Here is an 18,173-nt window from a genome sequence, read left to right on the forward strand (position 1 = left end):
AAAAAAAAAAAAAAAAAAAAAAAAGACAAAAGACAAAAAACCCTTCTCTTTATATTTCTTGGTGATAAGAAACACTTTCCCTATTTAGTGACTTCCTACACCATCTGAAGTAAAGCACACTGACTAGATCTGCATGGTGTGCAAATTAACTGCATTCTAAGTGGACCTCTCCAAGCAGAAAACAACTTATTGCTTCCAAACATCTGACCAACACTATCCTTGAAGGAGTTTAGAAACACTTCCAGTTTGTTTAAGAAAAATGAATGAATGAATGACAGGGCCAGACTGGCAAAGGTTGGTCCATGGTTGTTCAGCCCCAATTCTGATCTTTCCCTGCAAAATACATTCAGAGTATTATTAAAAAGGTAGGTATTATTTTAGGTGGATTTTTTTGTTGTTGATCTAATACTAAACATTTTCCTTTGCTAATAACTATAATGTCACACTGACCAAAAAAGAAAATTAACAAGAAAAATGCAAGAGCAGCGGCCATGGCTAGATGACCTGATAGAAGAGTCGCAACACTTGGAGTCTTTTCATCTTTTATGGCGGGGGGGATACGCAGACTCAAACTCAGAACCTCACACTTGTGAGGAAGGCGGCAGCACCACTGAGCTAAATCCCCAACCCTGGAGTCTTTTAATCTTATATGTGAGATACCTGTGCTTATGAAGAAGAAGAACCAGGAGCCAAATGTAACACAGAATCACACCACACACTTCTGTCATGGCGAAGGCCCATGGGATTCTGGGAACGCTGCAACAGAGAAAAATTTGAGCTGGAGTAGATGCTGCTACCCTTTATAGTAAGAGAACAACTTTTACACTGTTTTATATACTTTCTTTCTCAAGGGTTTCATGTGGAGATTCTAGAGAGAAAATCTGTTTCATAAAGCATCCTGTTTATCAGTTGTTTGCCCTGTGACTTCCAGTCATGATTCTCTGTAAAGAAGTAACAACATGAGTTCGATACCCCATACCAAACAAACAAAAACCAAGTAACATTTCTCTCCCACCCTAAAGCACAGCAGACCTGGTTACAGGACCTCCTACAAAGAATGGGAGAGCCTGCTTAAGTGATGTTTTTACTTCAGAAGTCAGAAAATGAAGACTTACTCTTGACTTTTTAACATTTCCATGGGTAAACAGGTGTGATGGCACACACCTGTAATCCTAGTACTCAGGAGGCTGTGGCAGGAGGTCTGCGGGAAGTTTGAGGCCAGCCTCGGCTACATATTGAGACACTGCCTTTTAAAAAAAAATCCGTTAAGTGTTGGAAACTATATATGTTACATACAGTTACCAGGCGGAAGCGGTGTACCAGGGATGGAACTCCAGACCTTGATCTTGCGAGGCAGGCAGTGGAACCACTGAGCTAAATCCCCAGCCCCATACATAGTTTTTTTAAAAAAAAATTTAAACTTTAGAAGTCATTTCAAAAATATTTGTAATTGGAAATTTCTTTTATGTGATATAACTCTTTTTCTAGTAATATCAGATACATAAGGAATAATAGTTTTTGTTTACAAGTAGAAAACATTTCGTTTCATTTTGTTTTGTTTTTGAGACAGTCTCCCTATGCAGTTCAGACTGGCCTTGAATTTGCCACAGTCCTCCTGCCTCAGCCTCCTCTGGAGTGTTGGAAATAGGGGCTGTGCCACTACACCTGGCTCATTTTAGTTTTTAACTTCTTTTTTCTGTCAGTCCGCCTCTGTTTTGTATCCATGTTTTCTTTTTTTTTTTTAATCCCTGTTTTCTTCTATCTGTTCCATTTGTTACTCTTTTCCCCTTACAAATCCATAGTTCCTGTGATTATTCACCAGTAAGACAGATAACATTTAAAAAGAGAAAGGGAGGAAAGATAAGGGAAGGGAGGAGGACAGGAGGCAAGGGGGGTTAGGAAGGGAATGCAGAGTGAGGGAAGGAGGAAATAGTTCAAATAATCTCCAGAAGTAGTATTATTGTTGGCTTTATTTTTACTCTTTGTACTTTGAACTAACAACTTTTATACAATGGCACATTAATGTTATAACTAAGAAAATAAAAGCATTTTTCAAAAAAGAAAACACAAAGTCTGAAAGAAATGATATTAATAATCCACTCCAAACCTTACTCAGAATAACTGAAGTTTCTCATCTTCATTTAGAGATTTTTAGATCAGAAAGCATTCATGTACTTTTAACAATATTATTCCTACCTTATTTACCGTTGTTACCGAAGTAATTTCCTATAACAGAATTTCAGATACAATAAAGATTCCTTTAAATGACTTGTGAAAATTTCCATTTTAAGATAAACCTTCAAAAATAATATACATATATACAAAGTAAGATAGTTTTATAATGTCTAAGATAAAAATAAGTTCTTGCTTCCTTTTCCCCCAGTACTGCAGGATTGAACCTAGGGCCTTCACTCTAAGCTACATCCCCAGGCCTTTTATTTTGAGACAGAGTCTCATTGAGTTGCCCAAGTGAGACTTGAACTTGGGATTCTCCTTCCTCAGCATCCCAAGTGCTGGGATTACAGATGTGTAACACCTTGCCTGGGTAAATGAAACCTAATTCTTGTTATCCAAAGGCGATCATTTTTATTCTTCTAGTTGTCTGTCTCATCTGGCAGCTAAATCTTTTAGTCACACACTCCCCCAACACATACTCACAGTCTCTCTTCTGCTTAGTATTTCATGATCTTGTTTAAAATAGTTTTTGGCTTTTAGTTTATATAAAATTTATAAATGTTTACAGAGGAGCCAGCAAAGAACCGTGATTAAATTCTTTCCTTGTTCAACTTAAAAATCTGTGGAATAGTTTTCTTTTTTAGTTTTCTATGTACTTATCATCGTTCATCCCCAAACTATTTTTTATCAAACTGAATTTTTCTTGGAGAAAAGCCTTGTGTTCTTCCCACTGTTATTCCAATTTAGAATGGTTGCATTTTCTAGTTCTCTCGCATGGCTATTTCTTGGAATAAAATTAACCTTCACTTTGGGAATTCTTCTTTGCTGTATCAAATTTTGTTTCCTAAACCCCATGTCTTCCTCTTTCCTAGTTTACTCTTTAGTTTACTGAGGCTACAAACAGTAAACTTCACCTTTTAACTGCACAGTTCAGTAAGCTTTGATACATAAATGTAGCTCCTGCTGTAATACAGATACAGAACATTTAATCACTGCAGGAGGTTCCTTCCCTTGTGTCCTGCTAGTAATCTTCTCCCTCACATCCAGTCCTGGGGCAGCCAGAGACCTGATTTCTGTCCCTGAAAGGCTGCTTCTTTCAGAATGGAATCATACAGTACCTGCTCCAACAGCCTCTGTATCTGGCCACTCACACTTAGCACAATGCAGTGCAGCTCTCCATCCACTCCCTGGCTGAGGGGTACCTGGGGTTAGCCCCCAGCATCTGGGGACTATGTATGAAGACCACACGCAGGTTTGCACTGCCACATTTGCTTTTCTCTTGGGTAAATACCTACGAGTGGAACTAAGTTCTATCTTCAGAGTATGTTTAACTTCTTATACTATCAAGCTATTTTTAAAGCAGTTGTACCATTTCACACGTCTACTAGCAATGTGTGAGAGTTCCAGTTGTTCGGAATCCTCATCAGGACTGGGCACTGTCAGGTTTTTTCATTTCAGTAAGTCTAATAGGTATGAGGCCAGGAAAGTAATATTTTGAGACTTGCAAGTTTTTACACATGATTGGTTGATAGCCTTACATCCAGTTGATATTTATCTGGGTTGAGAATGCTAGGGTGGATATTATTTTCTCACAGAATATTCCACTTCTTTTTTTGAGACAGGGTCTCACTTTGTAGTTCAGGCTAACTCTGAACTCACTATGTAGCCCAGGCTGTCCTCAACCTACCGGTGGATCCTCCTGCCTCAGCCTCCCAAGTGCTAGGATTATAGGTGGGCACCACCATGCCTGGGCCCCACTGTCATCCTGCTTCTAGTGTTGGAAGCAAGTTTGATGTTACATGGATTTCCATTTTCTGTATGCTACCCATTTTGTCTCTTCAGAAGCTGTTACACAGTGTTCTGAAACTTTCATTCTCCTCCATTTTCGTATGTGTTCTTTCTGGGGTCCTCTTTGTTACTTGTGGAGCCAGGTGGATTGACTTTAATTTTTCTCCTCTACTTTTCATCATTTTGTTCTATGTACTAGGTAGGCAGTGTTATCTAATCTATATCCTAATTATCTGGCTGGATTTTAAACTTTTAAAAATTTCCTGAAAGCTATTTTTTCTCTCTGAATTTTCATTCTCTCATTACTGTCTCATAAAATGCAGTTATCTCTTATGTTTGCAAGAATACGAGTGGTTATTTACTTAGAAGTGTTTCTCTGCTTTCTATTTTGTTTCCCAGTTTCCTTTTTTATCTGTTTTCCTCATGTATCTTTGTTTGTTTGTTTGTTTGTTTGTTTGTTTAGACAGGGTCTCACTATGTAGTTGAAACTGACCTGGAACTCACTATGTAGCCCAGGCTGGTCTCGAACTCACAGTGATCCTTCTGCCTCAGCCTCCCGAGTGCTGGGATTATAGGCATGTGCCACCACGTCTGGCTTTGTCATCATTATTTTTCTTAATTTTAAAAATGTTTACTAGTATGTGTTTGAAGTACATGATTACATTCATGGTGGGGAGTCAGTATATGTATATAACACATCTTAATTCTTTTTATGTCTCCCTCGCCTCCCCCCTCCATCACTTCATCCCCTTCCCATTTGAAAGACATCTTTTGGTTTCCTATCTTATCTATCTTTTATTTTGCCCTTTAATTTATTTAATTTTGGGTTTCTCATATAAGAGAAACCAAACCATATTAATCTTGTGTGTCTGATTTATTTCACTTAACACATGGTCTCAAGGTGCATCCATTTTCCTAAAAATGACTGAAGAGTACTCCATTGTATATAAATACCACATTTTCTTTATCCATCCATTCATCTGTTGATGAACTTATAGACCACTTCCAAGATGTATCTATTATGAGCTGTGCTGCTATAAACATGGCTATGCATATAACTCTGTAATATGATTTAATATGCATGTGTCCCTGTAATAACTCTTCTGGGAAGATACCAAGGAATGGAATAGCTGGGTCAAATGGAATTTCTAGTTTTAGTTTTTTTTATAATCTCCATACTAACTTTCATAATGGTTGTACTAGTTTACATTACAACCAACAATGAAGGATTCTTTTTTCCCTACAGCCCTGCAAGTATATATATATGGCGGGGGGGGGGTTTGGTTTTGGTTGAGACAGGGCCTCTCTTTGTAGTTCAGGCTGGGCCTGAATTCACTATGTAGGCCAGGCTAGCCTCAAATCCCCAGCAATCCTCCTGCCTCTGCCTCCCGAGTGCTAGGATTACAAGCAAGCACCACCATACCTGGCTTCAGATTGTTGTTATTTGATTTTGTGACAGTGGCCATTCTTTCTGGAGAGAGATGGAATCTGTGTTGTATTAATTTGCTTTTTTCTAGTGGCTAGAGAAGCTGACTATTTTTTCATGTATGTGTCTATTCATTTCAGCTCCCTGGTTTTATTTTACTGTCTTATTTTGGGGGGGGGTCCAATATTTTGAGTTCTTTATATATTCTAGTATATATTAGTCTTCTGACTGAAGATTAACTGTCAAAAAAATTTTTTTTCTATTCTGTAGGTTGCCTCTTACCTCTGTTGGTTGTTTCTTTTGCTATGTAGAAGCTTTTCCCTGCATCATCTGCCCAACCAGCCACCCTTCTTCCAGTGTATGCTTCTGGCCCCTTTGTCAAGAATCATAGGGGGTAGTTTCTGCATCCTCTGTTCTGTCCCATTGACCCACACGTCTGTTTCTGTGCCAGTTCCACGCTATTTTTACTGCTGTGGTTTGGGGGGTGGTGGTACCAGGGATTGAATGTGGGACCTTACGCTTGCAAAGCAGGCGGCGGAACCACTGAGCTAAATCCCTGGCTCTCTTTTGCAATATACCTTGAAGTCTGGGATTGTGATGCCCAGTTCACTCTTACTTGCTCGGGATTGCATTTGCTATTCTGGGTCTCTTCTGATTCGTTATGAATTTTAAGATTGTTTTCTCTATTTCTGTGAGGAATGTGTTGGTATTCTGATTGGGACTGCATTAAATCTACGCATCAGTTTTGAAAGCATGACCATTTTGACTCTATCTAGCTGGGTATGGTATACTACGTAGCCTGAACTACACAGCAAGACCCTGTCTCCAAACAAACAAACATTTAAGAAACCTTTCCATTTTCTGATGTCATCTTTGATCTCTTTTTTCAGAGTACTATAGTTATCATTACAGAGACCTTTCACTTCTTTTTAGAGTAATTCCTAAGTATATAATTTTTCTGGGTGCTCTCATGAATGGCACTGTTTTCTTAATTTCTTTCTCAGTGGGTTCATTATAGATGTATAGGAACACCACTGATTTTTGTGTGTTGATTTTGTAGCCTAACGTCTGGTCATTCTTCACAGAACGTACACAATGAAGGACTAAAAAAGATAATTAGATGTTCTGAGTACATGAACTAAGCATTTTCACATTGTGGGTTTCACAGCAGAGTGATTAGGCAGAGTTCTGGCTGACTGGATAAGGCTATTCCCCCAGCCACAGTTCTCTGCAACCCTTTCACTTGTGCAGATTTTCCAAGAATCTGTTATTGTGGCTAGAGGACAGGAGCTGGGAAGAGATAAGGATGGGTTCTCAATCTGAGCTGCAAGTCTCAGTGAGATGTATGTACAAGTACTTGTAGACTTTTAGTTAATCTCCCTGAAAAAATGTCATCTTTGTTTGCATGGTATCCACAGTGCCTCATAGGGAACTGTGCCTTGGAATACAGAAGGTCTATTATTAATTAGCCTCTTTGATTTTTGTTTTTCAGGACTGGGGATTGAACTCATGACCTTGCACTTGCCAGGCAGGCACAGTGCCACACTGAGCTATACCCCTAGACTGAATCTTTTTAACCAATTCTTCCACATATAGTTCCTATCTGTACCTGGTCTTTACTGAAACTTGGTGCCTTCTGCTTTGTGGGTTTTTCTGGAGTGCTGCTTAACAACAGGCATAATATCTCTTGGACACCACAAACCTCTACCGCCTATCTCACACTGGGCACTTTGCTTACTTTCCAAAATGCCACTCCACTAGTATCACTTTCGTGGGATGCTAAGGTTTCTTCCCTTGTCACTGTCATTTCAGAGGCGTCTTGTGAGGAAACAGTCAAGTGTGTATTCAGTCCCTTACATATTTTAATGCTTTAAAAAATGCATTATACACATATTTACATTTCTTCTGGATAGCATTTAATTCTTTGGTAATTCAAAGTCATCACTATAAGGGTACCCCTGGAAAATGCAGGGCAGTTAAGTCCTAGACCAATATGACTTTCTCTTTATTTTTGTTTGCTTCTTATAGTGTTCCTGTTTCATCTCTTACTAGTAAAGTATTAGTTATCAGCTACCTCTATCTCTCTCTGTCTCTTGCTCTCCTCCCTTGGTGTCACCCACCAGTGACCTTAACCTGCAGTATCCTCTTGCTCATTTGTTTTCTTTTCATCCCACCATCTTCTCCTTTACCCTACCACAGCTTCCTAAACTCATGGTTATAACCTGAACCTTGCTACTGCCAAGTTACTCCTCAAAATTTCAACTTCAAGAATCCCAGCTGTCTAAACAACTATGGCTGAGACAGACAATTTTTGTTTTGTTTGGATGTTTAGGATTTAATCCAGAGCCCTGAGAATATTAAGCATGTGCTCAACCAATGAGCTATGCCCACACTCTATGTAATAAATTTTCTGTTCTTAATAAAAAAAAGTCCTCCACTAAGTACTTCTTTCTAGCTTATTCCTTCTAGTATCCCAACCTCACTAATTCCAAGACCTAAAATCCACTGGACCTAGTGATTATTACTGTCCTTCACCCAGTCAATCTCACTTTATTTATCCACCTGTGTGTATGGTCCTTCACTCTAATTACTCCCTGGCCCTTTTTCCTTCATGCAACTGCCTGGCAAAACTCTAATCCTGCTTACCAAATCCCCATATACTGCACATCTGTATCTGTTTTTGAACAAGACTGGTTAAAAAACAATTCCACTATGACTGCTAATCTCAAATGGGCCTGTAGTGCTGCTACCACACTGCCCCACCTGCTGGCTCTCCTACTGCGCCACTGACCATTCACTCCATCTCTTCTCCACAGACCTTCACTCTTCTCTCCATCCCAGAACAAATAAAAGTAACCGTGAGCACTTCCTTGTGCTTCACCACCACACATAAAGCATTCTTTGGCCTACTTCCACTCCACTCAGCTTGAAGGCCCTGGGTTCAATCATAGCACCACCACCTCCCGTATACTCTGATCTCATATCCTCCCCACTCCTCCCTAAACTACAACTCCAGTTGTCTGCAGTCCTTACAGGAAAACTTGACCCACAGGAAAGATTTAATCATCTCCAATTTTTCTGTTCCTTATTTTTCCCCCCATTAAGTTTATCAGTACATTTAAAACAAACAATACAGTTACATTTATCATTGGGATCTTGTACCTTTACAGGATCTCTTGTTTTTTATTTTCTGTTTCTTATTTTTTGAAACAGGATCTACTATGTAGTTCAGGTTGGCCTTGAACTCACTATGTAGCCTAGGCTGGCCTTGAACTCATGGTGATCCTCCTGCCTCAGCCTCCTAAGAGCTGGAATTATAGTCATACGCCACCACCCTTGGCTATTTATTCTGTTTCTATTCTTTTTCTCTTATCATTTCTTCAATTCTTTTATTTTGAAAAATTCTGAAGTTATCAGAATAAGCACTTTATAGTCTTCATCTGAATCTTCAATTGTTTACAATATTTAGCATTTGCCACCTTTCCTCTATATTGAACTTGGGACCTTGCACTTGCAAGGCAGGCAGTGGCACCACTGAGCTAAATCCCTGGCCCCATTTCATTATTTATACACATACCCTCATAGGTACACACTCTTTGGTAGAGACTGAAATCTACCAGAGAACGTTAGAGACATTATGATACTTTTCAACTGAATCCTTTTTTTTTTTGAGACAGGGTCCCCCTTTGTAGTTCATGCAGGCCCTGAACTCAGATTCTCCTACCTCAGTCTCCAAAGTGCTGGAATTACAGGTATGCGCCACCATGCATGGCTTCACCTGAATACCTTTTAACATCTATCTCTAGGAATAGATATCCTTTCCATAAACCAATATACTACTGCATTACACCCAGGAAACTGTAACATGATTTAGTACTTACTACCATTTAATATGCACTCTATATTCAAATTTTCTTAATTGTCCCAAAAGGGTCCTTTACAGATTCTTTTCTTGATCTAGGATCCAATTAAAATTCATGCATTGCCCTTAGTTATGTCTCTTCAATTCCATTGCAATCTCCCTGGTTTTTGTTTGCCACAACACTGACATTTCCGGATGGTCCAGATGGTTGTCATGTGTTTCATGTTTTGGATTGGACTGTTTCCTCATGCTCAGACTGGGGGTAAAATGAATTGGGCCGCAAGCTTATTACACAGGCAATGTTGTGACTATCACATTCAATGCACGTTTTCCCACTGTGACACTCCACTTGCTCAGCTAGTTCGATGATGCATGCTAGACATTGCCATCACAAAGGTCCCTGATCCCTTCTGTAATTAAATAATGTGTACGATGGTTCCTTCAGATCTCAGGAATGCACTACACCCAGTGGTCTTTTACCTTGTGGACCTGCCTCAATCAGCTGAACTGGAGGACACAGAATACATGGCTTTACATTTGCTAACACTGTTCTTGAAAGGCTCCTTCTCTCTCCTGATGTTTTGTTTATTACTACAGATTCAGAGATTATTTTTCTTAGTATATTATAATGCATAGCCATCATTATTTTTCGTGAGGTTCCAACTATCCTAATCAGATCAGCAGGAGCTCCTGTAGACCAGTTCCTATGTTCTTTTCACAGGTTACTACTGGTTTGTGGTCTTCCTTGACTTACGGCACAAGATCTGCTTCTGGCTTAATTTATACTCTCCTTGCCCCAGACTTAAAATCAGCCACTTCAAGGGCCCCTAGTCTGGTTTCTTTTAGTGGGGAATGGTATTTAGAAACCATATGATTACTATTGAGTTTTTCTTCCAAATCACTTTATATCAGTTTATAAAAACTGCATTTTTATAATTAAAACAGTACCCCAGCACTTCAACAATTCTCATGGATAAGCATTTAAATTATTTCCAAAATTTACAATTATTACAAATGTCACATCAAATAGAAATAGCCACTTAACCACTTTTAAAAATATTTATGGAGGGATCGCTCCAGGGCCAGGAGGGCTTGCTCGCCCTGACCCACCCCGAGGATAGCCACACCCTCTCTCGCCGGGAGCTGCCATCGCTCCAGAGCCAGGAATGTACTGTGTGGGCGCCCCTGAACCCCCACAACTCCCCTACCCCCCCACCCCCGTGCACTCTCAGACCTCCTGATTGTGCCAGTCTTTGGACCCACTCTGCTGAGGCAGAGGTGGTCATAAAGGGTATTTTTCTGAGTTCCCAACTTTGAACATCTTTAAAGAAAAGGCATGGGAAGCCTGTAGTAGAACGGTGTGGAGTTCAACCATTCAAGATGTTGGGGAACCCAATTTGGCCTTGCAGGCCAAGGTCAGTCTGCGTCATGGGGTTCTGCTATCAGCTAGCTGAGACCAGGGGTCTTGGTTCTGCACATGGCTGCATATGTTGTATATTATGACAGCAGAGATATAGTTTGAAAGAGGCCCTTCAAATCCTTTTTTTTTTTCCTTTCTTTCTTTTCCTGATTCCACTCTGCAAATTCTTTCTTTTTTCTGTCCTCTTTCCACAACTCAGTCTCTTGTTCCACCATACTATCCCTCATCTCCCTTTCAATTTCTGCTCCTTCCCTAACTCAGATTTCTTATTTTATCATTTTTTCTCTTTTCTTTATGTTCTTTTCTTCTGTCATTCTACCTCACACAGGGGTCAGTGGGTTCAAAGGAAAGTGAGCCCCTATTGCTGTTAAGGGGATATATTCTTGTCCTGGTACTTCAACTCTGTCTATCCCTTTCGAATTTAACAGTTGCCTGAATATTGTGTGGTCATTCTATGTCCTCTGGCTTCACCTGAAACCTTCTCCAATACTTTTACTTATCTACTCCTCTCATCCTAGCTCTGTCTGAGCCCCCATCCTAAATTGTAAATATACTACATTGAAAAGTTTCTTCACTGCAGACATGTTTGGACTGCTTCTTGATTTCAATATAATTCACATGGTTTAAGGGTGATAGACTAGTGACTACCACAAGTGTTCAGTTTCCAAGTTGTGCTTGATTATATTTTGTTGCTCACTGTATCAGTTGGGATAAAGGATTGTGGTTGATTTGATGAGCTATTTTCTCTGATGTTATGAAGATGAGAATGTTTGTGAGTCGTGAGAAACCCAGAAGCTAGGGTGCAACTATATCAGGAAGATTTGGGTGATAACCCAGAGATTAAACCAAGGACAGCCCAACAACAAAAATAAAAATGAGAAAACACTTAATCAAGACACAAAGACAGACTTCCAGTTCACCAATGGCAAACACTAGGGCAAATGAGGATGAAAAGGCCGATAGTGAACCACCAGGACACCCTGAACTCAAAGCACAGGAAGTAACAAAACAGATCAATCAGGCTTTAGAAAAATTCAAAACAAAAATAATTTCCCAGATAACCATAGAGATGGAGAGCAAAATGAAAGTCATGATTTGAGACTCTAGAACAGAAACTGACAAAAAAACAGATGAGCTCAGAACCACGAGAGAAGTCACGAAGGCCCAGCATAAGAAAGAAATGGAAAAAATAAACACCCAACATAGGAAAGAAATGGAATCCATAAAACAGATGCAAACAGATGTCCAGGAGATTAAACACTCCATTGAAAGTGAATGCAACAGAATAAAAGAATGCGAAGATAGAATCTCAGATATAGAAGATAAGATTGTAGTCACTGACCGTGAGAAGAGAGGTCTCTTAAAAACAGTAGGGGATCATGAGAAATAGATCCAACAACTCCTAGATGATACAAAAAAGAATAACATAAGACTGACAGGAATACATGAAGTAGCAGGAGAAAATACAAATGACTTAAAAAAGCTATTTACAGAATTAATGACAGAAAACTTCCCAAACAGAGGAGAAGAATTTGACATTCAGAAAAGTGAGCCATACAGGCCCCCAACTAGCCACAATCAAAAAAAAAAAAATCTACACCTAGACATATAATAATCAAGATCCCAGAAACCCAACAGAAGAACAAAATACTACAAGCAGTAAGAGAAAAGAAACAAATCACATGCAAAGGAAAGCCCATCACAATCACATCAGACTTTTCAACACAAACCCTTAGGGCAAGGAGAGCCTGGAGTGAGATACTTCAAGTACTAAAAGAGAACAAACTCCAACCTGGACTGATGTATCCTGCAAAACTCTCTTTCAAAATGGATGGGGAAATAAGATATTTCCACGACAAAGAACACCTGAGAAACTACATGAATACCAAACCAGCACTACAAGCAATTCTAAACAAGATCCTAGAAAAAGACAACAAAGGTAACAACACCATGAGGCCCAAGAGAGCAAATCAAATAGGCAAGGCAAGAAACTAAAAGGAGAAGGAGAAAAAGTAAAAAGACTCAACAAAAGGCCAATAACATGACAATAAGAAGTCAGTACATATCAGTTATAACCATCAATGTCAATGGCCTCAACTCACCAATCAAGGGAAACAGACTGGCAGAATGGATTAAGAAGCAAAATCCAACAATATGTTGTATACAAGAAACATACCTACTGCAAAAAGAAGCCCATAGACTGAAAGTGAAAGGATGGAAAACAATTCTCCATGCATCAGGAGTCCAGAAAAAAGCAGGGGTAGCAATCTTATTCGCAAAGTAAATTTCAAACCAAAACTGATTAAAAGGGACAAAGGCCACTACATCCTTGTAAAGGGAACAATTCAAAAGGAAGAGATGACAATCATAAACATATATGCACCAAATACTAATGCCCCCAACTATATAAAAGAAATATTAAGAAACATGAAAAACTAAATAAGCAGTAATACAATTGTAGTGGGGGATCTAAATACCCCACTTTCACAAACAGATAGATCATCTAGGCCAAAAGTCAACAACGAAATACTAGAATTGAACCAAGCTTTTGAAAGCATGGACTTAATGGACGTCTATAGAGTGTTCTATCCCACAAAATCAGAATATACATTCTTTTTGGCTGCACACGGGTCATTCTCCAAGATAGATCACATACTATTTCACAGAACAGGTTTGAATAAATGCAAAAGAATCGAAGTTATTCCCTGTATATTATCAGATCATACTGCAATCAAGCTGGAGATCAACAGCACAAGAAACCATAGGAACTTCACAAATACATGGAAATTGAACAATACTGTCCTGAATAATCAATGGATCACAGAGGAAATTAAGGAAGAAATCAGACATTTTTTACAAATAAATGAAAACGCCAATACAACATATAGGAATCTATGGAACACAATGAAAGCAGTTCTACATGTAAAATTCATAGCACTGAATGCCCACACTAGGAAAACAGAGCGAGATCAAATAAACAACCTAATGATGAATCTCAGACTCCTAGAAAAACAAGAGCAAGAAAAACCCAAAGCTCGAACAAGAGAGGAAATTATAAAGATAAGAGCAGAAATCAATGCAATGGAAACTAAGAAAACAATACAAAAAAATAAATGAATCTAAGAGTTGGTTTTTTGAAAGAATAAATAAAATTGATAAACCCTTAGCTAACCTTATCAAAAAAAGGAAAGAAAAGGCTCAGATCCATGCAATTAGGAATGGAAAAGGTGAAGTCACAACAGATCCAACAGAAATACAGAGGAAAATCAATACCTACTTTGAGAACCTGTACTCTAACAAAATGGAAAACACAGAAGAAATGGACAGATTTCTACATACTTATGAATTACCAAAGTTGAACAAAGAAGATAAAAACATTTTAAACACCTCAATTCCCCAATTACAGTCAATGAAATTGAAAATGTAATTAAAAATTTACCAACAAAGAAAAACCCAGGCCCTGAATGGATTCACAGCTGAATTTTACAAGACACTTAGAGAAGAACTACTGCCATTACTCTTCCAACTTCTCAATGAAATTAAAAGGGAAGCTATACTTCCACATTCATTCCTGGAAGCAAGTATCATTTTGATTCCCAAACCAGGGAAAGATGCAACTAAAAAAGAGAACTACAGGCCAATCTCCTTAATGAATATAGATGCAAAAATCCTTAATAAGATACTAGCAAACAGAATACAGAGGATTATCAAGAAGATCATACATCCTGACCAAGTTGGATTTATTCCAGGGATGCAAGGATGGTTCAACATACGTAAGTCAATAAATGTAATACACTATATTAACAGAGACAAGGACAAAAATCATATGATCCTTTCGATAGATGCAGAAAGAGCATTTGACAAAATTCAACACCTATTCATAATAAAAACCCTGCAAAAAATTGGAATAGATGGTCTATATCTCAACTTAATAAAGGCTATCTATGAAAAACCAACAGCCAACATCATATTAAATGGCCAAAAACTGAAAACCTTCACGTTAAAATCAGGAACAAGACAAGGATGCCCACTATCACCACTCCTCTTTGATATAATTCTGGAAACATTAGCCATAGCAATTAGACAAGAGAAAAAAATTAAAGCAATAAAGATAGGAAAGGAAGAAGTTAAACTGTCATTATTTGCTGATGATATGATACTCTACAGTGAAGACCCAAAAAACTCTACCAAAAGACTTCTAGACTTAATTGAAACTTTTAGCAGAGAAGCTGGATACAAGGTCAACACCCAAAAATCAATAGCCTACTTGTACGCAAATTAACAGAGTCACTGAGAGAGAAATTAGGGAAACAATTCCTTTCACAATAGCATTCAAAAAAATGAAGTATCTAGGAATTAATCTAACAAAAAAAGCAAAAGACCTCTACATTGAAAACTACAGCACTCTAAAAAAAGAGATTCAAGAGGATATCCCCTGCTCCTGGGTAGGAAGAATCAATATAGTGAAAATGGGCATACTACCAAAGCTGCTATACAGATTCAATGCAATGCCAATCAAAATTCCAACACTATATTTCCACAGAACTAGAAAAAAGAATCCAAAAATTCATTTGGAACTGTAAGAGACCTAGAATAGCAAAAGCCATCCTAGGCAACAGAGACATGGCAGCGGGTATAACAATTCCCAATTTGAAACTATACTACAAAGCCACTGTGATAAAAACAGCATGGTACTGGCAAAGAAAGAGATCTGAGGATCAGTGGAACAGACTGGAAGACACAAAAACAACTCCAGATGTACTCAGCTACATCATCTTTGACAAAGGAGCTGACCATCCTCACTGGAGGTAAGATAGCCTCTTAAATAAATGGAGTTGGAAAAACTGGATTTCAACCTGCCAAAGATTAAAACTGGACCCTGATCTTTCACCATGCACTAAATTAAAATCTAAGTGGATTAAGGATCTAAACATTAAAACAGAAACACTAAACTTTCTGGAAGATAAGTTAGGCAGAACTCTTGAAGACTTTGACATAGGGAAAGACTTTTTGAACAAATCCTCAGTAGCATGGGAACTAGCACAAAGAATCAACAAGTGGGACCTCATCTTATTAAAAAGCTTCTGTACTGCAAAAGAAACCATCAACAGAACTAAGAGACAACCTACACTGTGGGAAAGAGTTTTTACCAGCTGCACCTCAGACAAAGGACTACTACCGAGATTATATAAAGAACTCAAAATAATCAGCTCCCCCAAATATAAAGACCCAATTCATAAACGTGCACTGAAATGAAGAGACATTTCTCAGACAAAGAAGTAAAAGCAGCAATTAAATATATGAAAAAATGTTCCACATCACTGGTCATTCAAGAGATGCAGACGAAAACAACACTGAGATTCCACCTCACCCCATAAAGAATGGCTGCTATCAGGAAATCAATCAATTACAAATGTTGGCAGGGTTGAGGGGACAAAGGAACCCTTCTCCATTGTTGGTGGGAGTGCAGACTGGTGCAACCACTATGGAAATCAATATGGAGATACCTCAAAGAGCTGGGACTAGAGGTTCCATTTGACCCAGCCATCCCTCTGCTGAAAAGAATTAAAAGAATCATACCACAGTGATAAATGCATACCAATGTTTATAGTGGCACAGTCTGTAATAGCGAAAACTTGGAAACAGCCCATTTGCCCATCATTTGGAAACTGGATAAAGAAGATGTGGTTTTTCTATAAAATGGAATGCTACTCAGCCATAAAGAATGAGAAATTACATTCAGTCATAGGAAAATGGATACATATCGAGGATATACTCCTAAGTGAAATAAATAAGTCACACATGTGTAAATACCGAATAGTTTCTCTGGTGTGAAAAACTATAATAGTACATAAGATCCTAATGATATAATTGACTATGTGAAATAGGAAGAAAAGGGCTAAAGGTGTAGGGAAAATGGGAAGGGTAGGGAAAGGTAATAAGGGAAAAGAAAAAAATATGACAAAATGAAAAAATGGAAATAAAGTGTTTGTAAATGGGGAGGGGAGGAGGGGATGAAGGGAGGGCATGGACAAGGGGAAAAAAATGAGAACCAAGACCTGTCATGTAAAGGTACAAGATCCCAATAATGAACGTAATTGTACTGTATACCTTAAATGTACCAATAAACTCAATTAATAAAAGAAAAAATAAACCAAGCAAAAAAGTGCAAATGGTAAGGGGAGGACTGAGGATTTAGCTCAGTGGCGCCGCTGCCTGCCTCACAAGCACAAGGTCCTGAGTTCAATCCCCAGTAACCCCCCTCAAATTTTTTTTTTTGTGTGGAGAAATTTTGTGAGATAAGTTCCAGTGTGTCTCACACTATCTTAAACCCATTCTGGTCAGAGCTTTGTCCTTATTAAATGACAGTTATTGATGACCAATATATTGCTAAATCCTCTGATCAGCTATCATCTTACTGGACCTCTCAGACCATATGACACAGCTAGTTATTCCTGCCTTCCTAAAATAACTTTTTTGCTTGGCTTCCAGGAAATTTCTCTCTACCCTGACCTTCTCAGTCATCTTCACTAACCTCTAAAGGTAGAATGTTCTTGGGCTGAACCCTAGAACCTCTCCCCTTACATACTCACTCGTTAGGAGGCCTTGTCTGTAATAATCATAATAATTTACTCATATTGCAAACTGCTTTATCTTAGCTGGGCTTACTCTGAACTTGGGCTCATTTTTCCACCTCCTGACATGTGATTTGTTATAAAAGATACCTCAAACTCAGTGTGTCCAAAATGGAACCTTTAATCTTTTCTCTACGTCAGCTCCTTTCAGCCTTCCTATCTCAAAATTGCAACTCCTTCCTTCTGGTGCACAAGGCAAAAATCCTGCAATAATCTGACTTCATTCTTTCTCTTACACCTCACACCCAAGTACACCAACAAATACCGCTAGCTCCACTTCAAGAATACATACAGGATTTGACAAATTGTACTATGTGTTACCCTAGTATCTTCTTCTCTAGCTGAATTTAGTAACAATCTTAACAGATTTGCTTCCTCAAACTATTCTCAATACAGAATTAGAATGAACTTCTAATATTGAATTAGAGCATGCTATTCTCAACATTTTCTAGTGGTTTCTATTTTTACTTAGAAAGAAAGCCAACATCCTCATAATGGTCTACAAGTCCCAACAACAATCTAGGTTCTTGTCTCCTCTCAGCCTTGGTCTCCAACTGCTGTCCTCATCTTACTTGCTCCTTAAACACACTGGGCACACTTGAAATTTAGGATTTTTGCATCTACTATTTCCTCTGCCTAGAGTACTCCTCTTAATAACCACATGCCTTCCTGCTTCCACCCTTATTAGGTTCTTTGGTTTTTTTACTTGGGAAAAGTATACAGAATAGCAGAGGAGACTTCTTACACATCTCTCAATCAATTTTCTCTATTTTGGCATCACCCTTTCACCTCCAGTATCTACACCTTTGAGAAATGTGTAATATAAGTTGGGTTAATATCAATTATCCCTGTTGCTATTTCAGAATT

The 18,173-nt window shown here is 38.5% G+C and overlaps 1 protein-coding gene across 3 annotated transcripts in view; it reads right to left on the reverse strand.

Moving 5' to 3' along the window:
• Positions 1 to 18,173, reverse strand: part of Samd8 (sterile alpha motif domain containing 8) — a 77,287-nt gene that overhangs the window by 24,902 nt on the left and 34,212 nt on the right. For all 3 annotated transcript variants that reach the window (XM_010607422.3, XM_010607403.3, XM_010607413.3), the window contains exon 3: positions 661 to 756. In XM_010607422.3, the coding sequence (XP_010605724.1) occupies positions 661 to 756 (96 nt within the window). The remainder of the gene's footprint in view (positions 1 to 660; positions 757 to 18,173) is intronic.

The sequence above is a fragment of the Fukomys damarensis genome, unplaced genomic scaffold, assembly GCF_012274545.1.
Source record: "Fukomys damarensis isolate Sample0158 unplaced genomic scaffold, DMR_v1.0_HiC HiC_scaffold_20, whole genome shotgun sequence".
NCBI lineage: Eukaryota > Metazoa > Chordata > Mammalia > Rodentia > Bathyergidae > Fukomys > Fukomys damarensis.